General features: G+C 42.0%; 1 protein-coding gene across 3 annotated transcripts in view; it reads right to left on the bottom strand.

The window, feature by feature from the left end:
• The window catches only part of LOC106578647 (disks large-associated protein 1), a 287,047-nt gene that overhangs the window by 90,506 nt on the left and 173,268 nt on the right, over positions 1-23,273 (bottom strand). For 2 of the 3 annotated variants that reach the window (XM_014157684.2, XM_045702178.1), the window contains exon 5: positions 9,310-9,490. In XM_014157684.2, the coding sequence (XP_014013159.2) occupies positions 9,310-9,490 (181 nt within the window). The remainder of the gene's footprint in view (positions 1-9,309; positions 9,491-23,273) is intronic. The other variant, XM_045702177.1, reaches the window with a different exon arrangement.

Genomic DNA, 23,273 nt, shown 5'->3' with positions numbered 1-23,273 from the left:
ACCCTAATAATAGTGTCTCTAGCGGTGTCTCCTAACCTTGGGGCCAACTGGGGGCCCAAGGCTGTTATCTTAAGAGCAGGTGGCAATGAAGGGACTGGCTTCCTCTCTCACATCAAAACATAACTGCAGACGAGAGACAGACGGATTGAGAAAGAGCATGATTAAGCATTTTTTATTTTATTTTATTCTAACACTGTCAGTCATCAATCATCAGGAGGTGAAATGCAAAACTGACATTGGATCATTAACTCTGGGACTACTACATATCTGTCTGTAATTCAACGTGAAGCATCTCCTTAATAATACTTCCTGTTGACCTGACCAAGTGACCTCTCACCTCTGATCACGCTGTGCCCTCTATGTTCAGATGCGGGAGGGGTTCACCGACACAGATGATATAACCGAGAGGATTTAGGTAGAAGGGGGGAGAGGGATGAAGTGAAGGAGAGAGACTGTTATTGAGAAAACAAGGTAGTTAAAGAGACTATGTTCAACAGGAATCTATGTGTATGGTCTCACCTGGTGTCCACACTAAGTAGCTGCAAAGTACTTTATACTGAAAAACATGCACAGACACTTGAGGACAAACAATATACAGTTGAAGTCAGAAGTTTACATACACTTAGTCATTAAAACTGGTTTTTCAACCACTCCACAAATTTCTTGTTAACACATTATAGCTTTGGCAAGTCGGTTAGGACATCTACTTTGTGCATGACACAAGTAATTTTTCCAACAATTGTTTACAGACAGACTAACACACTTATAATTCACTGTATCACAATTCCAGTGGGTCAGAATTTTACATACACTAAGTTGACTGGGCCTTTAAACAGCTTGGAAAATTCCCGAAAATGATGTCAAGGCTTTAGAAGCTTCTGATAGGCTAATTGACATAATTTGAGTCAATTGGAGGTGTACCTGTGGATGTATTTCAATGCTTACCTTCAAACTCAGTTCCTCTTTGCTTGACATCTGTCACGACTCCTACCATAGGTAGCTCCCCCTCCTGTTCGGGTGGCGCTTGGCGGTCGTTGTCGCCGGCCTACTAGCTGCCACTGATTCCCTTTTCCCCCTTTCCGGTTATTGTGTGAACCTGTTTTTGGTTTGGCCTGATTAGCTGGGCTATTTTAGCCAGGAGGCCCGCCTGCTCTGTGTGCGGGATTATTTGATCTGTGTGTAGCTTGTGATTTGCACGCTCATTGTATTTTGAGGTGCGAGTGAGTATTCTGCGCCGACCTGTTCTGTCCCATGTGTTTGGGCACTTTTGATTTTGTGTGCGCCCTAGTTCGCTGTTGGGGCGGCTTGTGTTTTGCCGTTGTGTGTTATTAAAAACACTACCCTGCATTCTCTGCTTCCTGCTCCTGACTCTGCACCCACTACGCCCAAGCATTACAACATCATGGGAAAATCAAAACAAATCAGCCAAGACCTCAGAAACAAAATTGTAGACCTCCACAAGTCTGGTTCATCCTTGGGAGCAATTTCCAAACTCCGGAAGGTACGACATTTATCTGTACAAACAATAGTACGCAAGTATAAACACCATGGGACCACACAGCCGTCAAACCGCTCAGGAAGGAGACGCGTTCTGTCTCCTAGAGATGAATGTACTTGGGTGCAAAAAGTACAAATCAATCCCAGAACGACAGCAAAGGACCTTGTGAAGATACTGGAGGAAACAGGTACAAATGTATCTATATCCACAGTAAAACGAGTCCTATATCGACATAACCTGAAAGGCAGCTCAGCAAGGAAGAAGCCACTGCTCCAAAATCGCCATAAAAATGCCAGACTACGGTTTGCAACTGCACATGGGGACAAAGATTGTACTGGTCTGATGAAACAAAAAATAGAACTGTTTGGCCATGATGACCATCGTTATGTTTGGAGGAAAAGGGGGAGGCTTGCAAGCTGAAGAACACCATCCCAACCATGAAGCTCGGGGGTGGCAGCATCATGTTGTGGGGGTGCTTTGCTGCAGGAGGGACTGGTGCACTTCACAAAATAGATGGCATCATAAGGAGGGAAAATTATGTGGATATATTGAACATCTCAAGACATCAGTCAGGAAGTTAAATCTTGGTCGCAAATCGGTCTTCCAAATGGACAATGACCCCAAGCATACTTCCAAAGTTGTGGCAAAATGGCTTAAGGACAGCAAAGTCACGGTATTGGAGTGGCCATCACAAAACCCTGACCTCAATCCCATAGAACATTTGTGGGCAGAACTAAAAAAGAGTGTGCAAGCAAGGAGGCCTACAAACCTGACTCAGTTACACCAGCTTTGTCAGGAGGAATGGGACAAAATTCACCCAACTTATTGTGGGAAGCTTGTGGAAGGCTACCCGAAACGTTTGACATAAGTTAAACAATTTGAAGGCAATGCTACCAAATACTAATTGATTGTATGTAAACTTCTGACTCACTGGGAATGTGATGAAATAAATAAAAGCTCAAATAAATCATTCTCTCTGCTATTATTCTGACATTTCACATTCTTAAAATAAAATGGTGATCCTAACTGACTTAAGACAGGGAATTTTTACTCTGAGTAAATGTCAGGAATTGTGAATAACTGAGTTGAAATGTATTTGGCTAAGGTGTATGTAATCTTCCGACTTCAACTGTAGCATAGTTATATAAATATTAATACTTAAGTGTCTTACTATTCTCCATGGTTGGTCCTCTTGCCTATTCTTTGAAGGTGGAAGGAGCCACAGTTATACACCTGAACATGCTTATACTGCACAACACAATCCAGGGGGTCTAATTGTTCTAAATTTGTTCAATATGAGTGACTTATTTTTGTACAGACAAAACCTTTACTTGAACAGCATCCTCACCTGTGAAGAAAAAAGCAAAAGGAGAGAAACTGGGAATGTTATAACTGCAGTAGACATAGCTTAGTAAATAGAAGAATACTCTTATTACAATGTGGATGGCTTTTAAAAGAGCATTTTGTTGTGCATTATGTAGTCTATGGTGTTGCCAGGGAACAGCACCCTCTTCGAAGAAGTAGGAGGTGAAGATCTCCCGCACATGGATTGCCTCCCGTGCTACGTTGTTGGACCCCATCCTTGAAACATCCTGCAGAGCAGTAGACTTCTCCTCTGGCACATGGTGGCGAGCTGCAGATTCCTTCCTGGACTGCGTGTCCATCCTCATGAAGTTATGAAGGACACCGGTAGCATTCACACTCCAGAATTCCCCCAGAAGGCAGTCCCAGATGGCCCTGGTCACCCAACCTTGCAGTAACTGTAGGCAATCGTTTTGAAGGAATCTCCAGTTACAAGGTATCTGTAGAAATGTGGAAGTTAATGTCATTATTATACTTTAACATCACCAGGTCATTATGAATTACTAAAGTATAATATCACTTATAACAAATCATGCTAACTTTGGATAGATAGATGCATGTGCGCACACATGTGCATGTGTAGCATGTGACAAGAGCAGGATCATATTAAGGATAGCGTCACAAATGAATACAAAAATACCGATTGAAGCTTGTAGATGAATTTGTCATTTGAATCAGCTGTGTAGTGCTAAGGCAAAAGCAAAAATGTGCACCCCTTTGAGTCCCCAGGACCAGGACTGAGGTAAAATGTAATACACTTAGCTAGCTATCTATACAGTATGTAAAGTTGGCTAGACAGCTAGCTAGCTATGTTAGCAACTCATTTGAGATAGCCTGCACTGTAGCTAGCTAGTAAATAATACATATTTTTTTTTACATTTTTTAAATGCATTTACTTACTTGAGTAGGTTCTCCCAACCATGTGGACATTTGGAAACATGGCAGCAAAGTTTGTTTGTCACCTGAGTGGTTTAGAGCATGTTACTATTTACCTGTGAATAAATTCATGAAATGGAGACTGGATTAAGCTATTTACCCATTTAATAACCAGACTTTCATACAAACTTGCTATGCTGAATTCTTGACGGACAATCGAATGTGCTGCTATATGCTGCCATATGCTGCCAGCACGCCCACAAGCGAGCCTCTCTGGGCGGCCGAAGCGGCACACGGCAATTTACCGCGTGCTAGTGTAGACGAACCGTGACGCTCCATCTTTTGGGAATCTCGCTCCATGCTCCAGTCAAATTGGGCACGCTCCGCTCCAAGCTCCGCTCACATACTGGTACAGGGTGAGTAGAGAGTGATATGTGCTTCGTTAAAGTTCGTTTTTTTTTACGTTCATGGCCATGGTTGTCAACTGAACCACAGGAATGGTACGTAAAGGATAGATGTTGTGGCGGTAGCTGCAGAGAAGTACTTGGGTGTACGAGATTTTACTGCAGAAGAGTTACAAGGTGTTTTGAACGATAGTGTCCCGTCCTCCCAGGCTGCTGGCCTGGTGTAGAATCAGATAGGGCCAAAGTAGTGGAAAAGTGGTGAGGTTTTTAATGGGTGTAGGGTTAGTTGGTAGGGCAATTTTGTTTTCACAGTGTATAGAATTCATACTACAGAATAGTAGGCTGATACACAGCCAATACAGTAGGTGGCGGCATGCACCTATAACATTTGTTTGCGGACCGCAATAATATCAAAGAAAAATAAGAAGTACTATATCACAAAAATTGTATGATTGATGCAAGTTCAATGTTGCTTTGTGCATCACCAAATTCACTTGAGATGATTTTACTGCAACACTGTTCACTGCCTCCAAGTTGCTTGGCATAGGCCTTTCAAAGAGCTGTCAGTCAAGGTGAGCTCATGAATATAAGTTCCCTGCCCACTCTGCCTGTCTTTTTAAACTTCCTGGTAGTTGGCCATGAGAGAAAAAGTACTTTTTCTCAAGTTGTAGCATTTCTATCCAAATCAAATGTTATGGGTGTTATTTTAGTCACACAAAAGTCTTTTATACATGTAAATCAGAATGTCTTTTCAGAACCTTTAATAGTTGAGTATTTACCCATGTCCATTTTTATCTGTTTTGCCCTGCAATCACGGTCAGTTTGGAAGCCTTTGTTTAGGCCTCTAGAAGTGCAAGTGATATAAAACACCAAGTATTCATTAATATGCTGTAATATGCAATTGAATATGGCAAACCTGCTTGATCTGATCCATTAAATTTACAGTAAAATATTGTAGAAATAATTGACTTACAGTTTAATAACCCCTTTACTGTATCGTACTGTGTTTCATTGCTCTGGCATCAAGTTACCGTGAATATCTCAGTATTGTATTGGCACTATCCAGATATAGTCAGAGATATAACATAAGATATCTTGTAATTGCAATTATTTTGAAGATCAATGTATCCTTAACTACAACAACATGTTCAGTAATAGTTACAGAAACTTTTAACTTGCTGTGACATGTTATTTATACATTATTACCTTGCTTTAATGCACTGACTGTAAGTTGCAAAGAACAAGAGCGCCCGCTAAATGGACCTCGCTTTGTGCAAGGGGGCATTGTCATGCTGAAACAGGAAAGGGTTTTCCCCAAACTGTTGCCACAAAGTTGGAAGCACAGAATCGTCTAGAATGTCATTGTATGCGGTAGCATTAATATTTCCCTTCACTGGAATGAAAAATAGCCCCAGACCATTATTCCTTCTCCACCAAACATTACAGTTGGCACTATGCATTTGGGCAGGTAGCATTCTCCTGACATCTGCCAAATCCAGATTTGTCCATCAGACTGCCAGATGGTGAAGCGTGATTCATCACTCCAGAGAACGGGTTTCCACTGCTCCAGAGTCCAACTGCTCCAACAACACTCCAGCTGACGCTTGGCATTGCACCTGGTGATCTTAGCCACCCTTTGTGCGGGGCTAACGAAGGTTATGGTGTAACGTTGCTTCAGAGGCAGTTTGGAACTCGGTATTGAGTGTTGCAGCCAAGGACAGACGATTTTTATGCGTAACGCACTTCAGTACTCAGTGATCCCGTTCTGTGAGCTTGTGTAGCCTATCACTAAGTGGCTGAGCTGTTGTCACTCCTAGAGTTTCCACTTCACAATAACAGCATTTACAGCTGATCGGGGCAGCTCTAGCATGGCAGGAATTTGACGGTGCCACGTTGAAAGTCACAGAGCTCTTCAGAAAGACCATTCTACTGCCAATGTTTGTCTATGGCGATTGCATGGCTGTGTGCTCGATTTTTTTACACCTGTAGGCAACGGGCGTGGCTGAAATAGCCAAATCCACTTATATGAAGTGGTGTCGACATACTTTTATATATATATATTCCAGGGATTTTCTTTAATTTGACTATTTTCTACATTGTAAAATAATAGTGAAGACCACAAATATGAAATAACACATATGGAATCATGTAGTAACCAAAAAAGTGTTAAACAAATAAAAATATTTTTATATATGAGATTCTTCAAAGTAGCCACCCTTTGCCTTCATGACAGCTTTGCACACTCTTGGCATTCTCTCAACCAGCTTCATGAGGTAGTCACATGGAATGCATTTCAATTAACAGGTGTGCCTTGTTAAAAGTTAATTTGTGGAATTTATTTTCTTAATGCATTTGATCCAATCAGTTGTGTTGTGACAAGGTAGGGGTTGGTATACAGAGATAGCCCTATTTAGTAAAAGACCAAGTCCATATTATGAAGAAGAAAGCTCAAATAAGCAAAGAGAAATGACAGTCCATCATTACTTAAAGACATGAAGGTCAGTCAATCCGCAAAAACCATCAAGTGCTATGATGAAACTGTCTCTCATGAGGACCGCCACGGCAAAATAAGACCCAGAGTTACCTCTGCTGCAGAGGATAAGTTAATCAGAGTTTATTGCACCTCAGATTGCAGCCCAAATAAATGCTTCACAGAGTTCAAGTAACAGACACATCTCAACATCAACTGTTCAGAGGAGACTACGTCAATCAGGCCTTCATGGTCAATTTGCTGCAAAGAAACCACTACTAAAGGACACCAATAAGAAGAAGAGACTTGCTTGGGCCAAGAAACATGAGCAATGGACATTAGACTGGTGGAAATCTGTCCTTTGGTGTTGATGAGTCCAAATTTGAGGTTTTTGGTTCCAACCGCTGTGTCTTTGTGAAACGCAGAGTAGGTGAGTGGTTCCCACAGTGAAGCATGGAGGAGGAGGAGGTGTGATGGTGTGGGGGTGCTTTGCTGGTGACACTGTCAGGGATTTATTTAGAATTCAAGGCACACTTAACCAGCGTGGCTACCCCAGCATTCTGCAGTGAAATGCCATTCCATCTGGTTTGCGCTTAGTGAGACTATCATTTGTTTTTCAACAGGACAATGACCCAAAACACACCTCCAGACTGTGTGAGGACTATTTGACCAAGAATTAGAGTGATTGAGTGCTGCATCAATTGACCTGGCCTCCACAATCACCCGACCTCAACCCAGTTGAGATGTTTTGGAATGAGTTGGAATGCAGAGTGAAGGAAAAGCAGCCAACAAGTGCTCAGCATATATATTTTTTTTAATTTGTATTTTTATTTAACTAGGCAAGTCAGTTAAGAACAAATTCTTATATGCAATGACGGCTTACACCAGCCAAACCCGAACGAAGCTAGGCCAATTCGCTCCACCCCATGGGACTCCCAATCATGCAGCCTGGATATGCATATGTGGGAACTTCAAGACTGTTGGAAAAGCATTCCAGGTGAAGCTGGTTGAGAGAATGTAAAGAGTGTGCAAAGCTGTCATCAAGGCAAACAGTGGATACTTTGAAGAATCTCAAATATAAAATATATTTTGATTTGTTTAACATTTTTGTTGCTTACTACATGATTCCATATGTGTTATTTCATAGTTGATATTTCACTATTATTCTACAATGTAGAAAATAGTCAAAATAAAGAAAAACCCTTCAATGAGTAGGTGTGTCCAAACTTTTGACTGGTACTGTATATATATTAAGAGATTACATAAATAGTCTTATGCATAATTTAACCAGGCGCTCTAGAAGGAGGTCCCATAGTGACTGTACAGCATCCCGTTCATTCGACTCCCCTAGTATGGCAGATGTTGGTTAGCTAGGAGAACTGTGACTGTGGGTTTGGCAGGATTTGAAGGAGAGGAGGGAGTAAGACATTGAGACTGTCTGCTTGAAACAACATGTTGGATTGGGGGCAGGTGATTGGAGAGATAGGGCTGCAGAACATGTGTGGTAGATACAGTATGTAATGTGATAAGAAGACAGATTGTGTGGTAGATATATAAATGTATAGATTGGACGGGGCCACAGATCCTCAGTCCCCCCCCCTCACGCCTCAGACCCCCCGTTTCTATAGATCCCCGACCCCCCCTGCCTCAGTCTCCAGTATCCATGGTGCAGTAGGGGGGCCGGGGGCTAGGGTCGGTCTGTCATATCTGGTGTAATTTACCCGTTTTATGTGATGTCCTGTGTGATATTAGGTGTGCTCCTAATTCTCCCATCTCTCTCTCTCTCTCTCTCTCTCTCTCTCTCTCTCACCCGCTTGTATCGACATCTGAAGTGTGCTAGTGTACATGGCAGTAAATGCTTTTAAACAATGGCTGTGAAGCATTACTGTGGCGAAGACATAAATCACGCTCGTTTTCTAAGGTTTTCTGTGAGAATGAAGCATCTGTTGTGCTGTTGTATTGTAAAGTATGCTAGCAGAAGGCTATGTGTGCTCTATTACATGATGCAGAGCATTGGGAATCAGCTGATCTGTTAAGGACCAGTGGTAGCTGCTGTGGGAGTGGAGCCTAAGTGAATGGAACTGTATTAAACACATCAAACACATGGTTTCAATATGTTTGGCACCATTCCATTGATTCCATTCCAGACATTACAATGAGTTGTCCTCCCTTTACCTGACTTCAGTACTAAATACACCTACATTCCTGCAGTGTAGTCCATGTGTGTTTCCTGGCTGTTGAAAATGAAAACATTGTTTCAGCTCTAATGAGAAAGACCTAATTTGAGTATTTCTCTATACGTCATTGGAGTCTACAGAGGAGGAATTAACAGACAGATAGGATGATGGGGGGGATCAAGGAAAAGAAGAGCTGTATTTCTTGTAGTCTAATTAGCACTGTGAATTTGACTCTGATCATCAGACCTGAAGGAAACAACACCTGAATGTGTGGAGATGGTTTGGTTTAAATAGCCGCTCAGATGGCGTGGTTGCTGGACGGATGTCTGATAGTTGATTAGGGGTTGGATAGGGTTTGATTTGGTGTTGGTATGAGGTTGGTTTGGAGTTGATGTTAGCTTTTTCGATGAATGATTTGGGGTTGGTTTTTCCTCCCCCTTGCATGGCTGTTGGGTGTAAGAAAGGACAGGAGCCGGTTAGGGGACGGAGCAGGGGGACGTATGTGCCCCCAGGGCCACCAACCTGGCTAATGGTGCTCATGGCTCTCATGTAGCTCTCGTTTCGCGAGCGGAATTTGGGCGAGGCCAGCAGCCCTGCCGGGTCCAAGCTGTCCAGGCTTCTATTGATGGAAACCTCACTCACCGCACGCAGGTAGCTGTGGCTCCGGATCTGCAGCTTGGGAGAGTGCGACTCAGTGGAGATCCTGCAGAGAAAGAGGAAGAGAAGTTGGGGGAGAAAATACGCTCATGAGAGAGAGCCAAAGGAAGAACAAATGAAGGCAGACAGAGAGAGAGAGAGAGAGAGAGAGAGAGAGAGAGAGAGAGAGAGAGAGAGAGAGAGAGAGAGAGAGAGAGAGAAAGTGGGAGAAAGAAATAGGCCTTCACAACTCCTCCCCCAGACACAAGGAAAGAGTGTATGTTTATGTATGCATGAGAGAAAGAACGAAGAGAGAGACAACAGGAGAGGGTGTGTGTGTGTGTGTGTGTGTGTGTGTGTGTGTGTGTGTGTGTGTGTGTGTGTGTGTGTGTGTGTGTGTGTGTGTGTGTGTGTGTGTGTGTCAGAGGAGGCCGGTGGGATGAGATGTAGGAGGATGGGCTTAGTGTAATGGCTGGAATGGAATAAATGGAAGGGAGTCAGACGTATTGTTTCCATGTGTTTGATTCCATTCCAGTCATTATGATGAGCACATCCTCCTATACCCCTTCCACCAGCCTCCTCTGGTGTGTGTGTGAAAGCGCATGTGTGTGTGTGTGTGTGTGTGTGTGTGTGTGTGTGTGTGTGTGTGTGTGTGTGTGTGTGTGTGTGTGTGTGTGTGTGTGTGTATAGAAAGAGTATAGAGAAGTAGAGCACTCTTTCTGAATATTCAATCGCTTCAGGACCATCCCATATCTAATCAACGAGCACATTGTTTAATACTCACATAAGCTTTGAGTGTCCTTGGAATATCTCTTTTGATTCGCTTGACAGAGTGGAGTGAAAAGGACTTGGGCTAGCTCTGACGCATTTAAGTAGTGGGGAGATGAAAAGCAGTGTGTGCGAAGTAGGTGGAATAGAGGTTCAAACACACACACACACACACACACACACACACACACACACACACACACACACACACACACACACACAGCTCTCCCTCAGAGGAATCTGAAGGGTGAGCTCATTAGCCCTAACCTGAAGTCACCAAGCAGGTGGGAAATCACTCAGCACTTTCACACCTGTGTGTGTGTGTGTGTGTGTGTGTGTGTGTGTGTGCAGCAAATTCCATATACACACTGGAACCAGTGTTAAATTAACACATCGCTTAGTGTAATCTCCACCCAGCACAGCCAGAAGAGGACTGGCCACCCCTCATAGCCTGGTTCCTCTCTAGGTTTCTTCCTAGGTTTTTCCTTTCTAGGGAGTTTTTCCTAGCCACCGTGCTTCTACACCTGCATTGCTTGCTGTTTGGGGTTTTAGGCTGGGTTTCTGTACAGCACTTTGAGATATCAGCTGATGTAAGAAGGGCTATATAAATCAATTTGATTTCATATGATTTGTAAAACCTTACTTGAATATTTTCCAGAGCACCTTACCTTTCAAGTAAATTGTGTAGTTAGCACCCATGACTGTATTTGTTAGTGACAGAGACATGGTTGTTGCACTCATCCACTTCCTTTATATTGCCTCAACCAAGTGAGCACTTAAGTGAATATGTTGCAAATAAAAACAAGTTCTTTAAATGTCATTAACAGTTGAAACCATGTTTTTCATGAAATTGGATGATATTTGAAGGAACTCAGATTAAAGTATGAAATTTGACTGTTGCTTGTACATTGCATTTTTTTAAATCATAAATGTACTTCTCTCCCCATGTCAAACACTTGAATTCATTATTAAGGGGACAAGGTGACATCACCTTAACTCTAATTTTAATACACCAATGGTAACATATTTACCTCATTTAAAGAAGTACCGCCTTGTAAACAACATCGGAGAAGGTGTGGTTACAGAGGAGCGTGGTTTATACAGCTAGATAGCTACTCTACTGGTGCCAAAATTTGACCGTAAGGTATCAGCAAATAAAATTAAAAGTTAACGCTATTCATCAATGGCAAAGATCAGGGGCGCAACTTTCACTGGGGACACTGTTAACTACATCACAAGAGACATGCCATATGGGAGATGTACAGTATATACAGTGCATTTGGAAAGTATTCAGAATCTTTGAGTTTTTCAACACTTTGTTACATTACAGGCTTATTCTAAAATGTATTAAATAATGTTTTTCCTCATCCATCTACACACAATACCCCATAATGACGAAGTGAAAACATTTTTTTTTAATCTTTGCAAATGTATATAAAAAAGAAGAAATACCTTATTTACATACGTTTTCAGACCCTTTGATATGAGACTCGAAATTGAGCTTGGGTGCATCCTATTTCCATTTATCATCCTTGAGATGTTTCTACAACTTGATTGGAGTCCACCTGTGGTAAATTCAATTGATTGGACATGATTTGGAAAGGCACACCTGTCAATATAAGGACCCACAGTTGACAAAGCATGTCATAGCAAAAATCAAGCAATGAGGTCGAAGGAATTGTTCGTAGAGCTCCGAGACAGGATTGTGTCGAGGCACAGATCTGGGGAAGGGTACCAAAACATTTCTGCAGCATTGAAGGTCCCCAAAAACACAGTGGCCTCCATCATTCTTAAATGGAAGAAGTTTGGAATTACCAGGACTCTTCCTAGAGCTGGCTGGCCGCCCGGCCAAACTGAGCAATCGTGGGAGAACAGCCTTGGTCAGGAAGGTGACCAAGAACCCGATGGCCACTCTGACAGAGCTCCAGAGTTCCTCTGTGGAGATGGGAGAACCTTACAGAAGGACAACCATCTCTGCACCAATCTGGCCTTTATGGTACAGTGGCCAGATGGAAGCTACGCCTCAGTAGAAGACACATGACAGCCCGCTTGGAGTTTGCCAAAAGGCACCCAAAGACTCTCAGACCATGAGAAACAAGATTCTCTGGTCTAATGAAACCAAGATTGAACTCTTTGGCCTGAATGCCAAGTTTCACGTCTGCAGGAAACCTGGCACCATCCCTACGGTGAAGCATGGTGGTGGCAGCATCATGCTGTGGGGATGTTTTTCAGCAGCACGGACTGGGAGACTAGTCAGGATCAAGGGAAAGATAAATGAAGCAAAGTACAGAGCGATCCTTGATGAAACGCAGGAGTGGCTTTGGGACAAGTCTCTGAATGTCCTTGAGTGGCCCAGCGAGAGCCAGGAATTTAACCCTATCGAACATCTCTGGAGAGAACTGAAAATAGCTGTGCAGCGACGCTCCCCATCCAAACTGACAGAGCTTGAGAGGATCTGCAGAGAAGAATGGGAGAAACTCCCCAAATACAGGTGTGCCAACCTTGTAGCATCATACCCAAGAAGAATTTAGGCTGTAATTGCTGCCAAAGGTGCTTAAACAAAGTACTGAGTAAAGGGTCTGAATACTTAAATAAATGTGATATTTCATTTAAAAAAATGTTTAATATAAATTAGCGTAAGTTTCTAAAAAACAGTTTTTACTTTATCATTATGGGGTATTGTGTGTAAATTGATTTGGGGAAAAAACTATTCAATCAATTTTAGAATGAGGTTATAACAAAGGGGTTTGGGGTTTTTACACTGTATGTGACCCACCATCTGGATTCAGTCCTATGTAGAACATCTTGAAACAGTATTTTCGCCCCAATTGGTAGTTACAGTCTTGTCTCATCGATGCAACTCTCGTATGGACTCGGAAGAGGCGAAGGTCGAGAACCACACATCCTCCAAAATACAATCCCAACCAAACTGCACTGCTTCTTGACACAATGCATGCTCAACCTGGAAGCCAGCCACACTAATGTGTCCAGAGGAAACACCGTACACTAGTGTCAGCGTACACTGTGCCTGGCCCACCACAGGGACAGGGACATCCCTGCCGACATCCCCAGGGACATCCCTGCTGGCCAAACCCTCCCCCAACCCGGAAGAACACTGGGCCAATTGTGTGCTGCCCCATGGGTCTCCCGGTTGTGGCCACCTGCGACAGAGCCTAGACTCGAACCAGGATCTCTAGTGGCACAGTTAGCAACTGTGATGCAGTGCCTTAGACCACTGCACCACCTGGAAGGCCCCTAAATTGACTTTTTTTTTACATTGGATAAAAGTAAAGACACAGAGCCAGACAAAGCATCTCATTGCAGTTGAGGAACAATGGGAAGGTAATTCGGCTTTGATAGTTGATTAACCCCACTTTTTTGAAAATGGTTCATGAATATTTTGGTACATCTACTGGAGAGCTCTTCTGTCTACACCCATTCAGCATCGTTCACAACCTCTTAAGCCTTAGCCCCACCCATCTCTTTAAGGATTCACATGTGAGGCCATGTGCTAAACAGAGTGAATAAGGTAATGCTGTAAACAACCAAAGATTCAAGACTAAAAGTGGGTAAAGTTGTAGCTAAAATACACTTTATGTAGTCCTTGGCCTATATCCTAATCTGATTTTGGTGCAGGTCGTGGTGTTCTTCACATTACCGTCTCTGGTAAACACACACTATATAACAAAAAAGTGTATTTGTCAGATGCACAGGATACAAAAGGTGTAAACGGTACAGTGAAATGGGTTCTTGCATAGGGGAGTCTTTTTTTGTTGTTGATGTTTTGCTAGCTAAACAATTAACCATAATCCCAACTCATACTACCATGCACCATGCATGAATCTGCAGGAACTAAAGTTAACCAACTAGTTTCAATGTTAGCTAGCTAACATTAGGGTACAACTAGCAATGCAAATGTCTTTCTAAGATACGAAAAATATTACTACACAGATCAAACGCAATGTTAGCTAGTGAGCCAGCCAGCTAATGTTAGCTAGCTAATAGTATGCTTTACCTTGCAATGAAATCAACTTTGACCCGTATACATGGATGAACGCTTCTCCCTCTCTGTCATGGATGCCATGGCTGCCCTTAGTTTGAAGAAGTAATCCTGAGACCGTTGTTTTATACAACAGCCTTCTGTGTTCTCTTTTAGACTCTCTCTGCATTTGGCAAACGTCTCTCTGCTTACACCGGGCATTCCACTGATTTAAAAACTCCGTCAACTTCTTCCCGTCATCACACTGTTGATCGGCGTTTCTTCCCCATCACTGTCATCCGAAGACTCTACAATGTCTGGTTCAATGAAAACGTTTCTACCAAAATCAGGGATTTCATCATCGTCTGATTTACTTCCAGTCAGAGAGAGTCAGCATGCCACGGTCGTCCTCCAGAAACTAGTCCATCACAACTTTTTCCCACTGATCTTTGTCGATAGCGCTATTAACTTCAGGGCAGCAATGTTGAGAGCAGTAGCAACCCTTTTTAACCTGTTATGGCTAGGGGGCAGTATTTTCACGGCTGGATAAAAAACGTACCCGATTTAATCTGGTTACTACTCCTGCCCAGTAACTAGAATATGCATATAATTATTGGCTTTGGATAGAAAACACTCCAAAGTTTCTAAAACTGTTTGAATGGTGTCTGTGAGTATAACAGAACTCATATGGCAGGCAAAAACCTGAGAAGATTTCATGCAGGAAGTGGCCTGTCTGACAAGGTGTCGTTCTTCTTGTCTCTGTTTATTGAAGAGTGAGGATCTTAGCTGTCCCGTGACACTTCCTACGGCTGCCATAGGCTCTCAGAAGGCAGCAAAATACTGAATCGTGGCTTTGCAGGCTCTGGCTGAAACAAAGTAGCGCGTTTGGGTAGTGGCTGGTTACAGTACTGTGAGACTCAGGCTCGTGCCCGCGTCGACCGAAAGCTTTGTTTACTTTCCTCTGTTTAGCTAAATGGACATTCCCGGTCGGAATATTATCGCTTTTTTACGAGAAAAATGGCATAAAAATGGATTTTAAACAGTGGTTGACATGCTTCGAAGTACGGTAATGGAATATTTAGATTTCTTTTGTCACAAATTGCGCCATGCGCACGACCCTGATTTACCATTTCGGATAGTGTCTGGGACGCACGAACAAAACACCGCTATTCGGATATAACGATGGATTATTTTGGACCAAACCAACATTTGTTATTGAAGTAGCAGTCCTGGGAGTGCATTCTGACGAAGACAACAAAAGGTAATCAAACTTTTATAATAGTAAATCTGATATTGGTGAGTGCTAAACTTGCCGGGTGTCTAAATAGCTAGCCCGTGATGGCTGGGCTATGTACTTAGAATATTGAAAAATGTGCTTTCACCAAAAAGCTATTTTAAAATCGGACATATCGAGTGCATAGAGGAGTTCTGTATCTATAATTCTTAAAATAATTGTTATGCTTTTTGTGAACATTTATCGTGAGTAATTTTGTAAATTGTTAGCAAATTCCTCCGGAAGTATGCTAGTTCTGAACGTCACATGCTAATGTAAAAAGCTGTTTTTTGATATAAATATGAACTTGATTGAACAAAACATGCATGTATTGTATAACATAATGTCCTAGGTGTGTCATCTGATGAAGATCATCAAAGGTTAGTGCTGCATTTAGCTGTCTTCTGGGTTTTTGTGACATTATATGCTAGCTTGAAAAATGGGTGTCTGATTATTTCTGGCTTGGTACTCTGCTGACATAATCTAATGTTTTGCTTTCGCTGTAAAGCCTTTTTGAAATCGGACAGTGTGGTTAGATAAAGGAGAGTCTTGTCTTTAAAATGCTGTGAAATAGTCATATGTTTGAAAAATTGAAGTTTTTGTATTTTTTAGGAATTTGTAATTCGCGCCACGCCTATCATTGGATATTGGAGAAGGTGTTCCGCTAGCGGAACGTCTAGATGTAAGAGGTTAATCCCATAGAAAATCTGTGGAGGGAGCTGAAGGTTTGAGTTGCCAAACGTCAGCCTCGAAACCTTAATCTTACATCTAGACGTTCCGTTAACGGAACACCTGCTCCAATATCCAATGACGGGCGTGGCGCGAAATACAAAGTCCTCGAAAATCCGAAAACTTCAATTTTTCAAACATATGACTATTTTATGTTATACAATACATGCATGTTTTGTTCAATCAAGTTCATATTTATATAAAAAAACAGCTTTTTACATTAGCATGTGACGTTCAGAACTAGCATTCCCACCGAACACTTCCGGTGAATTTACTAAATTACTCACGATAAACGTTCACAAAAAACATAATTATTTTAAGAATTATAGATACAGAACTCCTTTATGCAATCGCGGTGTCCAATTTTAAAATAGCTTTTCGGTGAAAGCACATTTTGCAATATTCTGAGTAGATAGCCCGGCCATCAATGCTAGCTATTTTGACACCCACCAAGTTTGGTACTCACCAAACTCAGATTTACTATAAGAAAAATTGGATTACCTTTGCTGTTCTTCGTCAGAATGCACTCCCAGGACTTCTACTTCATCACCCAATGTTGTTTTGGTTCCAAATAATCCATAGTTATATCCAAATAGCGGCGTTTTGTTGTGCGTTCAAGACACTATCCGAAGGGTGACGCACCCGGCGCGTTTCGTGACAAAAAAATTCAAAATATTCCATTACCGTACTTCGAAGCATGTCAAACGCTGTTTAAAATACATTTTTATGCGATTTTTCTCGTAAAAAAGCGATAATATTTTGACCGGGAGTCGTTGTTTTCGTTCAAAGACAGAGAAAGTAAAATGGACTCTTCTCGTGCACGCGCGCACCAGTCTCATTGTTCTCAGATCGACCACTATCCAAATACGCTACTGTTTTTCAGCCATGGCCTGCAAAGTCATCATTCAACGTTCTGGCGCCTTCTGAGAGCCTATGGGAGCGTTAGAAAATGTCACGTTACAGCAGAGATCCCCTGTTTTGGATAGAGATGATCAAGAAGGCCAAGAAATGGTCAGAGAGGGCGCTTCCTGTTTGGAATCTTCTCAGGTTTTGGCCTGCCAAATGAGTTCTGTTATACTCACAGACACCATTCAAACAGTTTTAGAAACGTTGGCGTGTTTTCTATCCTAAGCTAATAATTATATGCATATTCTAGTTTCTGGGCAGGAGTAATAATCAGATTAAATCGGGTACATTTTTTTATCCGGACGTGAAAATACTGCCCCCTTTCCATAACAAGTTAATGACTTGGAGAAGATCTGCAAAGAGGAGTGGGACAAAATCCCTCCTGAGGTGTGTGCAAACCTGGTGGCCAACTACAAGAAACGTCTGACCTCTGTGATTGCCAACAAGGGTTTTGCCACCAAGTACTAAGTCATGTTTTGCAGAGAGGTCAAATACTTATTTCCCTCATTAAAATGCAAATCAATTTATTACATTTTTGACATGCGTTTTTCTGTATTGTTTTGTTATTATTCTGTCTCTCACTGTTACATTTACATTTACATTTAAGTCATTTAGCAGACGCTCTTATCCAGAGCGACTTACAAATTGGTGCATTCACCTTATAATATCCAGTGGAACAACCACTTACAATAGTGCATCTAAATCTTTTAAGGGGGAGGGGGGGGTAGAAGGATAACTTTATCCTATCCCAGGTATTCCTTTAAGAGGTGGGGTTTCAGGTGTCTCCGGAAGGTGGTGATTGACTCCGCTGTCCTGGCGTCGTGAGGGAGCTTGTTCCACCATTGGGGTGCCAGAGCAGCGAACAGTTTTGACTGGGCTGAGCGGGAACTGTGCTTCCTCAGAGGTAGGGAGGCGAGCAGGCCAGAGGTGGATCAACGCAGTGCCCTTGTTTGGGTGTAGGGCCTGATCAAATAAACCTACCATTAATATATAGACTGATCATTTCTTTGTCAGTGGGTGTCACGTCCTGGCCAGTATAAGGTTAATTGGTATTGTAGTTTGGTCAGGACGTGGCAGAGGGTATTCGTTTTATGTGGTTCGGGGTGGTGTGTTTTGTTGAAGGGGCATTTGGTTTAAGTATTCCGGGGTTTTTGGGCACTGTTTGGTTTTCAGGTATTCTATGTTTAGTCTAGTATGTCTGTTTCTATGTTTGGTTAATTGGGGTTGGGACTCTCAGTTGAAGGCAGGTGTTGTCTATCTGCCTTTGATTGAGAGTCCCATATATTAGGGTGTGTTTGTGTTTGTTATTTGTGGGTGATTGTTCTGTGTTAGCCTTGTGCCTTGCAGACTGTCAGTCGATCATTATTTCTGTTTGTTATTTTGGTGTTCATTTTGTATTCATTAAAACGTTGAGATGAGCATTCACATACCTGCTGCGTTTTGGTCCTCTTTAACCGACGACAAGCGTGACAGTGGGCAAACGTACAAAATCAGCAGGGGATCAAATACTTTTTTCCCTCACTGTAACTGGGTGTGTCACTGTGATGGTACACTATGCATTATGGAACAATAACTAAAGGCACAAAGCAACTGTTTGAACCTATTTATAAACAAGTATAATCCTTATTTTTGTAATTGTGTACTAGTCTTACAATAATGGCCTGAAACCTAGTTTTACACTAATATGGTAACCCGAATCTCATAATTAACAGCCCACAAGTCACATTGTGCTGGCTTGTAAAGTGATGTGTAACTCTTATTGGAATCCAGCCACAGTTGGGATATCTGACATATGGACGGTATGTTTGTGCTTTCAAATTGCCATCGATAAAATGCAATTGTGTTCATTGTCATAGCCCATACCATAACGTTACTGCCACCATGGGGCACTCTGTTCACAACGTTGACATCAGCAAACTGATCACCCACACAACGGCATACATGTGGTCTGGAGGTTGTGAGGCCGGTTGGACGTACTGCCCAATTCTCTAATACGACGTTGGAGGCGGCTTATGGTAGAGAAATTAACATTTAATTCTCTGGCAACAGTCCTGGTGGACATTCCTGCAGTCAGCATGCCAATTGCATGCTCCCTCAAAAGTTGAGTCATCTGTGGCATTGTGTTGCGTGACAAAACTGTACATTTTAGAGTGGCCTTTTATTGTCCCCAGTACAAGGTGCACCTGTGTAATGATCATGCTGTTTAATCCGTTTCATGATATGCCACACCTGTCGCGTGGATGGATTATCTTGGCAGAGGAAAATGCTCACTAACAGAGATGTAAACAAATTTGTGCAAAAAATTTGAGAGAAATGTTTTTTTTGCACATTGGAAAATGTCATCTTTTATTTCAGCTCATGAATCATGGGACCAACACTTTACACTGGTTCCAGTGTGTATATGGTCCCACTCTTTCAGTGTTGATTTAACACTGTAGAATTTGCTGTGGTGTGTGTAGGTCCAGAAATACAACTCCACCATTCATACGTATTGGTGTTATGCAACATATGAAAAGTAAATAGCTTACCTTCTTTCTATGATACATTATATAAGTTCAACAGCATACAATCATTGGACAAGCAACATGATATGACACATAAGTTAATGTGTAGCAAGTTCAATCGTTTTCAAACAGGACACACATGCACATGTACACACACATCCTCCTTCTCTCCTGTGACTCTCTCCCTCCAGGTCCAGTCTTCCTTAATTATGTATGCCCTCCTTAAAACAGAGTGTGGTTACCACAGTGAATCCAACGTGATTACTGATTCTTGGATGGATGGAACATGGGGCAAAAGAGCGGCACACAGGGACGGGTGCACTGAGGGGTGGAAACAGAGGAAGGGGGGGAATAGGAGAGGAGAGAAGATAAAGGGGTGAGACAAGGGATGAGAGAGTGGGGCAAGAGGAATAAGCATTGACATAAAGGTAGAGGGAAAGAAGGAAGTAGAGAGGGGACAAAAAACTTGATCTAAATGTATGTATGAAGGACCTCTATCCCTCCACAGTCTCCATCCCTTCACCGACTGATCACCCCCTGTGAGACTGATTACGATCAGGAACATATTTATTGTGTCCAATCAAATGCCAGAGCCTGCCTGCCTGCAATCAACATGACTTCAAAGGGGATTGCGTTATCCTGGAGAGGCCCATTGGAACAGGTATTTTTTAATGAACACATGCTACTCAGTAGGCCTGTGTGTGTGTGTGTGTGTGTGTGTGTGTGTGTGTGTCCGTCTCATCCTCCATAGCAGAGTTGCAAGCTGTGTTATGTACGTCACTCTCTCCTCTGTCTGCCTCACTTACTCGCTCGCTCTCTTTTTCTCTTTCTGTCCTTTTTCGAATTGAATTCATTTTGGGTAACATACGACAACAAAATGTACAATGTGGAGCCGAGGATATTACTTAAAAGTATTAATTGAAACGCTTGTTTGCAAAGTGGTCCTCGATGGTAATAACAAGAACTCATATAATGATTAAAAGGCAAGACAAACTTACAAACAACCATAAATACATTCATTTATATTGACATCCTAAAAAGTGTCACTATTTGCTGCACTTTTCCCTAACCTTAAAAATCAACCATATCCATTTCACATTTTCGACATTAAAAAACAATCCCTTCATTTAAATTTCCGCATAAAATGACATACCCAAATCTAACTGCCTGTAGCTCAGAACCTGAAGCAAGGATATTCATATTCTTGATATTATTTGAAAGGAAACACTTTGAAGTTTGTGGAGATGTGAAATGAATGTAGGAGAATATAACACAAAAGATCTGGCAAAAGGTAAATAAAAAAAATAAAAAAACGTTTCTATTTTTATTTTGCATCATCTTTGAAATGTAGATATTGTCCACAACAGGGCAACAGTGTGTGTGCAAAGTTTCAGATTGATACACTCAAGAATGAGAGAGCTACATACTATTTAGTATGAAGTCTCCCAGGTGTCCCTCACGAGTTTGCCCAAATGTACCCAAGTAGCCTCCAAGTGTCCGAATTGGTCAATTGATACATATTCAAGTACATAACTACAGAGAGAACATACCAAAATGTTACGGTAATAAAAAAAAAAATGTTTACAAACTCCCAGGAATGTCATACATGATGGATCAAAAGCTTCCTTACATAAAAGGTACTAACAGGAGACGTGGCGAGAACGCTGATCCAATGCCGCCCAACACAGAAATGAAATATTTAAGATAAGGGCCAAGTTAGAGGACTTGGAGGACTTGAATGTGGTCTCATTGGAGTTGGCTCCCAGAGGTCATCTGAGTCAGTCTCTACCACTATTGAGAATTTTTTAAATCAATTAGAACTCAAGTATACTGTTACTTATTTTATTTAACCTTTATTTTAACAGGGGATGAGCCCTGCATCAATACTTTAACAGGTGAGCCCTGCATCAATGAATCAAATACACAACACATATCTAGAAACATATGGATTATATAGAGTATGGGGAACACAATCACTATAATGAAATATGTGGACCAATAGGCGATAAGACACTCAAAAACATTGTAGAATAATGGTGAAGACATCACAACTATGAAATAACACATAAGGAATCATGTAGTATCCAAAAATGTGTTAAACAAATCAAAATATATTTTATATTGGAGATTCTTCAAAGTAGCCACCCTTTGCCTTGATGACAGCTTTGCACAATCTTGGCATTCTCACAACCAGCTTCATGAGGTAGTCACCTGGAATGCATTTCAATTAACAGGTGTGCCTTGTTAAAAGTTCCTTTGTGGAATTTCTTTCCTTCTTAATGCATTTGAGCCAATCAGTTGTGTTGTGACAAGGTAGGGGTGGTATAAAGAATATAGCCCTATTTGGTAAAAGACAAAGTCCATATTATGGCAAGAACAGCTCAAATAAGCAAAGAGAAATGACAGTCCATCACTGCTTTAAGACATGAAGGTCAGTCAATACAGAACATATCAAGAACTTTGAAGGTCGCAAAAACCATCAAGTGCTATGATGAAACTGGCTCTCATGAGGACCGCCACAGGAAAGGAAGACCCAGAGTTACCTCTGCTGCAGAGGATAAGTTCATTAGACTTAACTGCACCTCAGAAATTGCAGCCCAAATAAATGCTTCACAGAGTTCAAGTAACAGACATCTCAACATCAACTGTTCAGAGGAGACTGCATGAATCCGGCCTTCATGGTTGAATTGCTGCAAAGAAACCACTACTAAAGGACACCAATAATAAGAAGAGACTTGCTTGGGCTAAGAAAGATGAGCAATGGACACGAGCAATGGACATTAACGTTAGCTGGCTGGCTCTCTAGCCAACGTTACGTGTATGATCTTATAATTTGTCTCTCAGAGCCATTTGCTTGGCTAGCTATTGCCTAATGTTAGCTAGCTAACACTGAACCTGGTTGGTCATGAATTGGGATTACCACAATGTCATGAGTTGGGATTATGGTTCATTGTTTACATAGCTAGCTAGCTAGCTAGCTAAATGTCTTAACAAAAGACTTCACTATGCAAGTAACCATTTCGGATGTGTTCGTAAATTCAGTCTGGCCATCTGCTCCGATTTCAGAGCACTCTCGTCTGAGACTGCCAGAGCGCAGAATAACTGAGGAATTTACTAACGCTCAACACCCGTTGAATATGGCCAGTGTCAGTAAACGTCGGCAAAAAAGTGTAATTAAATTGTTGCCAGAAGCACAGTTACCAATTCTCTGGATAACATGAAAACAGCCTAACCAGCTCTGCTAGGGCGAGAAAATGGTCAGTGGGTTGTTCTCTCATTTGTGTGTGGAAGTAGCTAGCAAGTAAGCCAATGTTTGCCAGTTAGTTTGGGTGCTTGACTGCCGTTGTGAGGTCAGAACGTTCGGATCAACCCTACTCATCGACCAGAGTGTCCTGTGTGCGCTCTGAACGCTCTGAATTTACGAATGGACAATCTGACAGCACTGTTCCAGTCAACAACGCTCTGGATAACATAACAGCCTAACCAGCTCTGCTAGGGCAAGTAATGTTCAGTGAGCTGTTCTCTCATTTGTGTCTGGAAGTGCCTAGCAAGTTAGCTTGGGTGCTTGACTGCTGTTACTATAGAGAGCTCGGATCAACCCTTAAAGAGATGGGTTCGGCTAAAGCTTAAGAGGGTGTGAACGATGCTGAATGGGTGTAGACAAAGAAGGGCTCTCCAGTAGTAGTACCAA

Source organism: Salmo salar, chromosome ssa19 (assembly GCF_905237065.1).
Source record: "Salmo salar chromosome ssa19, Ssal_v3.1, whole genome shotgun sequence".
Lineage (NCBI taxonomy): Eukaryota > Metazoa > Chordata > Actinopteri > Salmoniformes > Salmonidae > Salmo > Salmo salar.
Note: the sequence above shows the minus strand (reverse complement) of the source record. Positions and strands in the feature narration are given on the sequence as shown.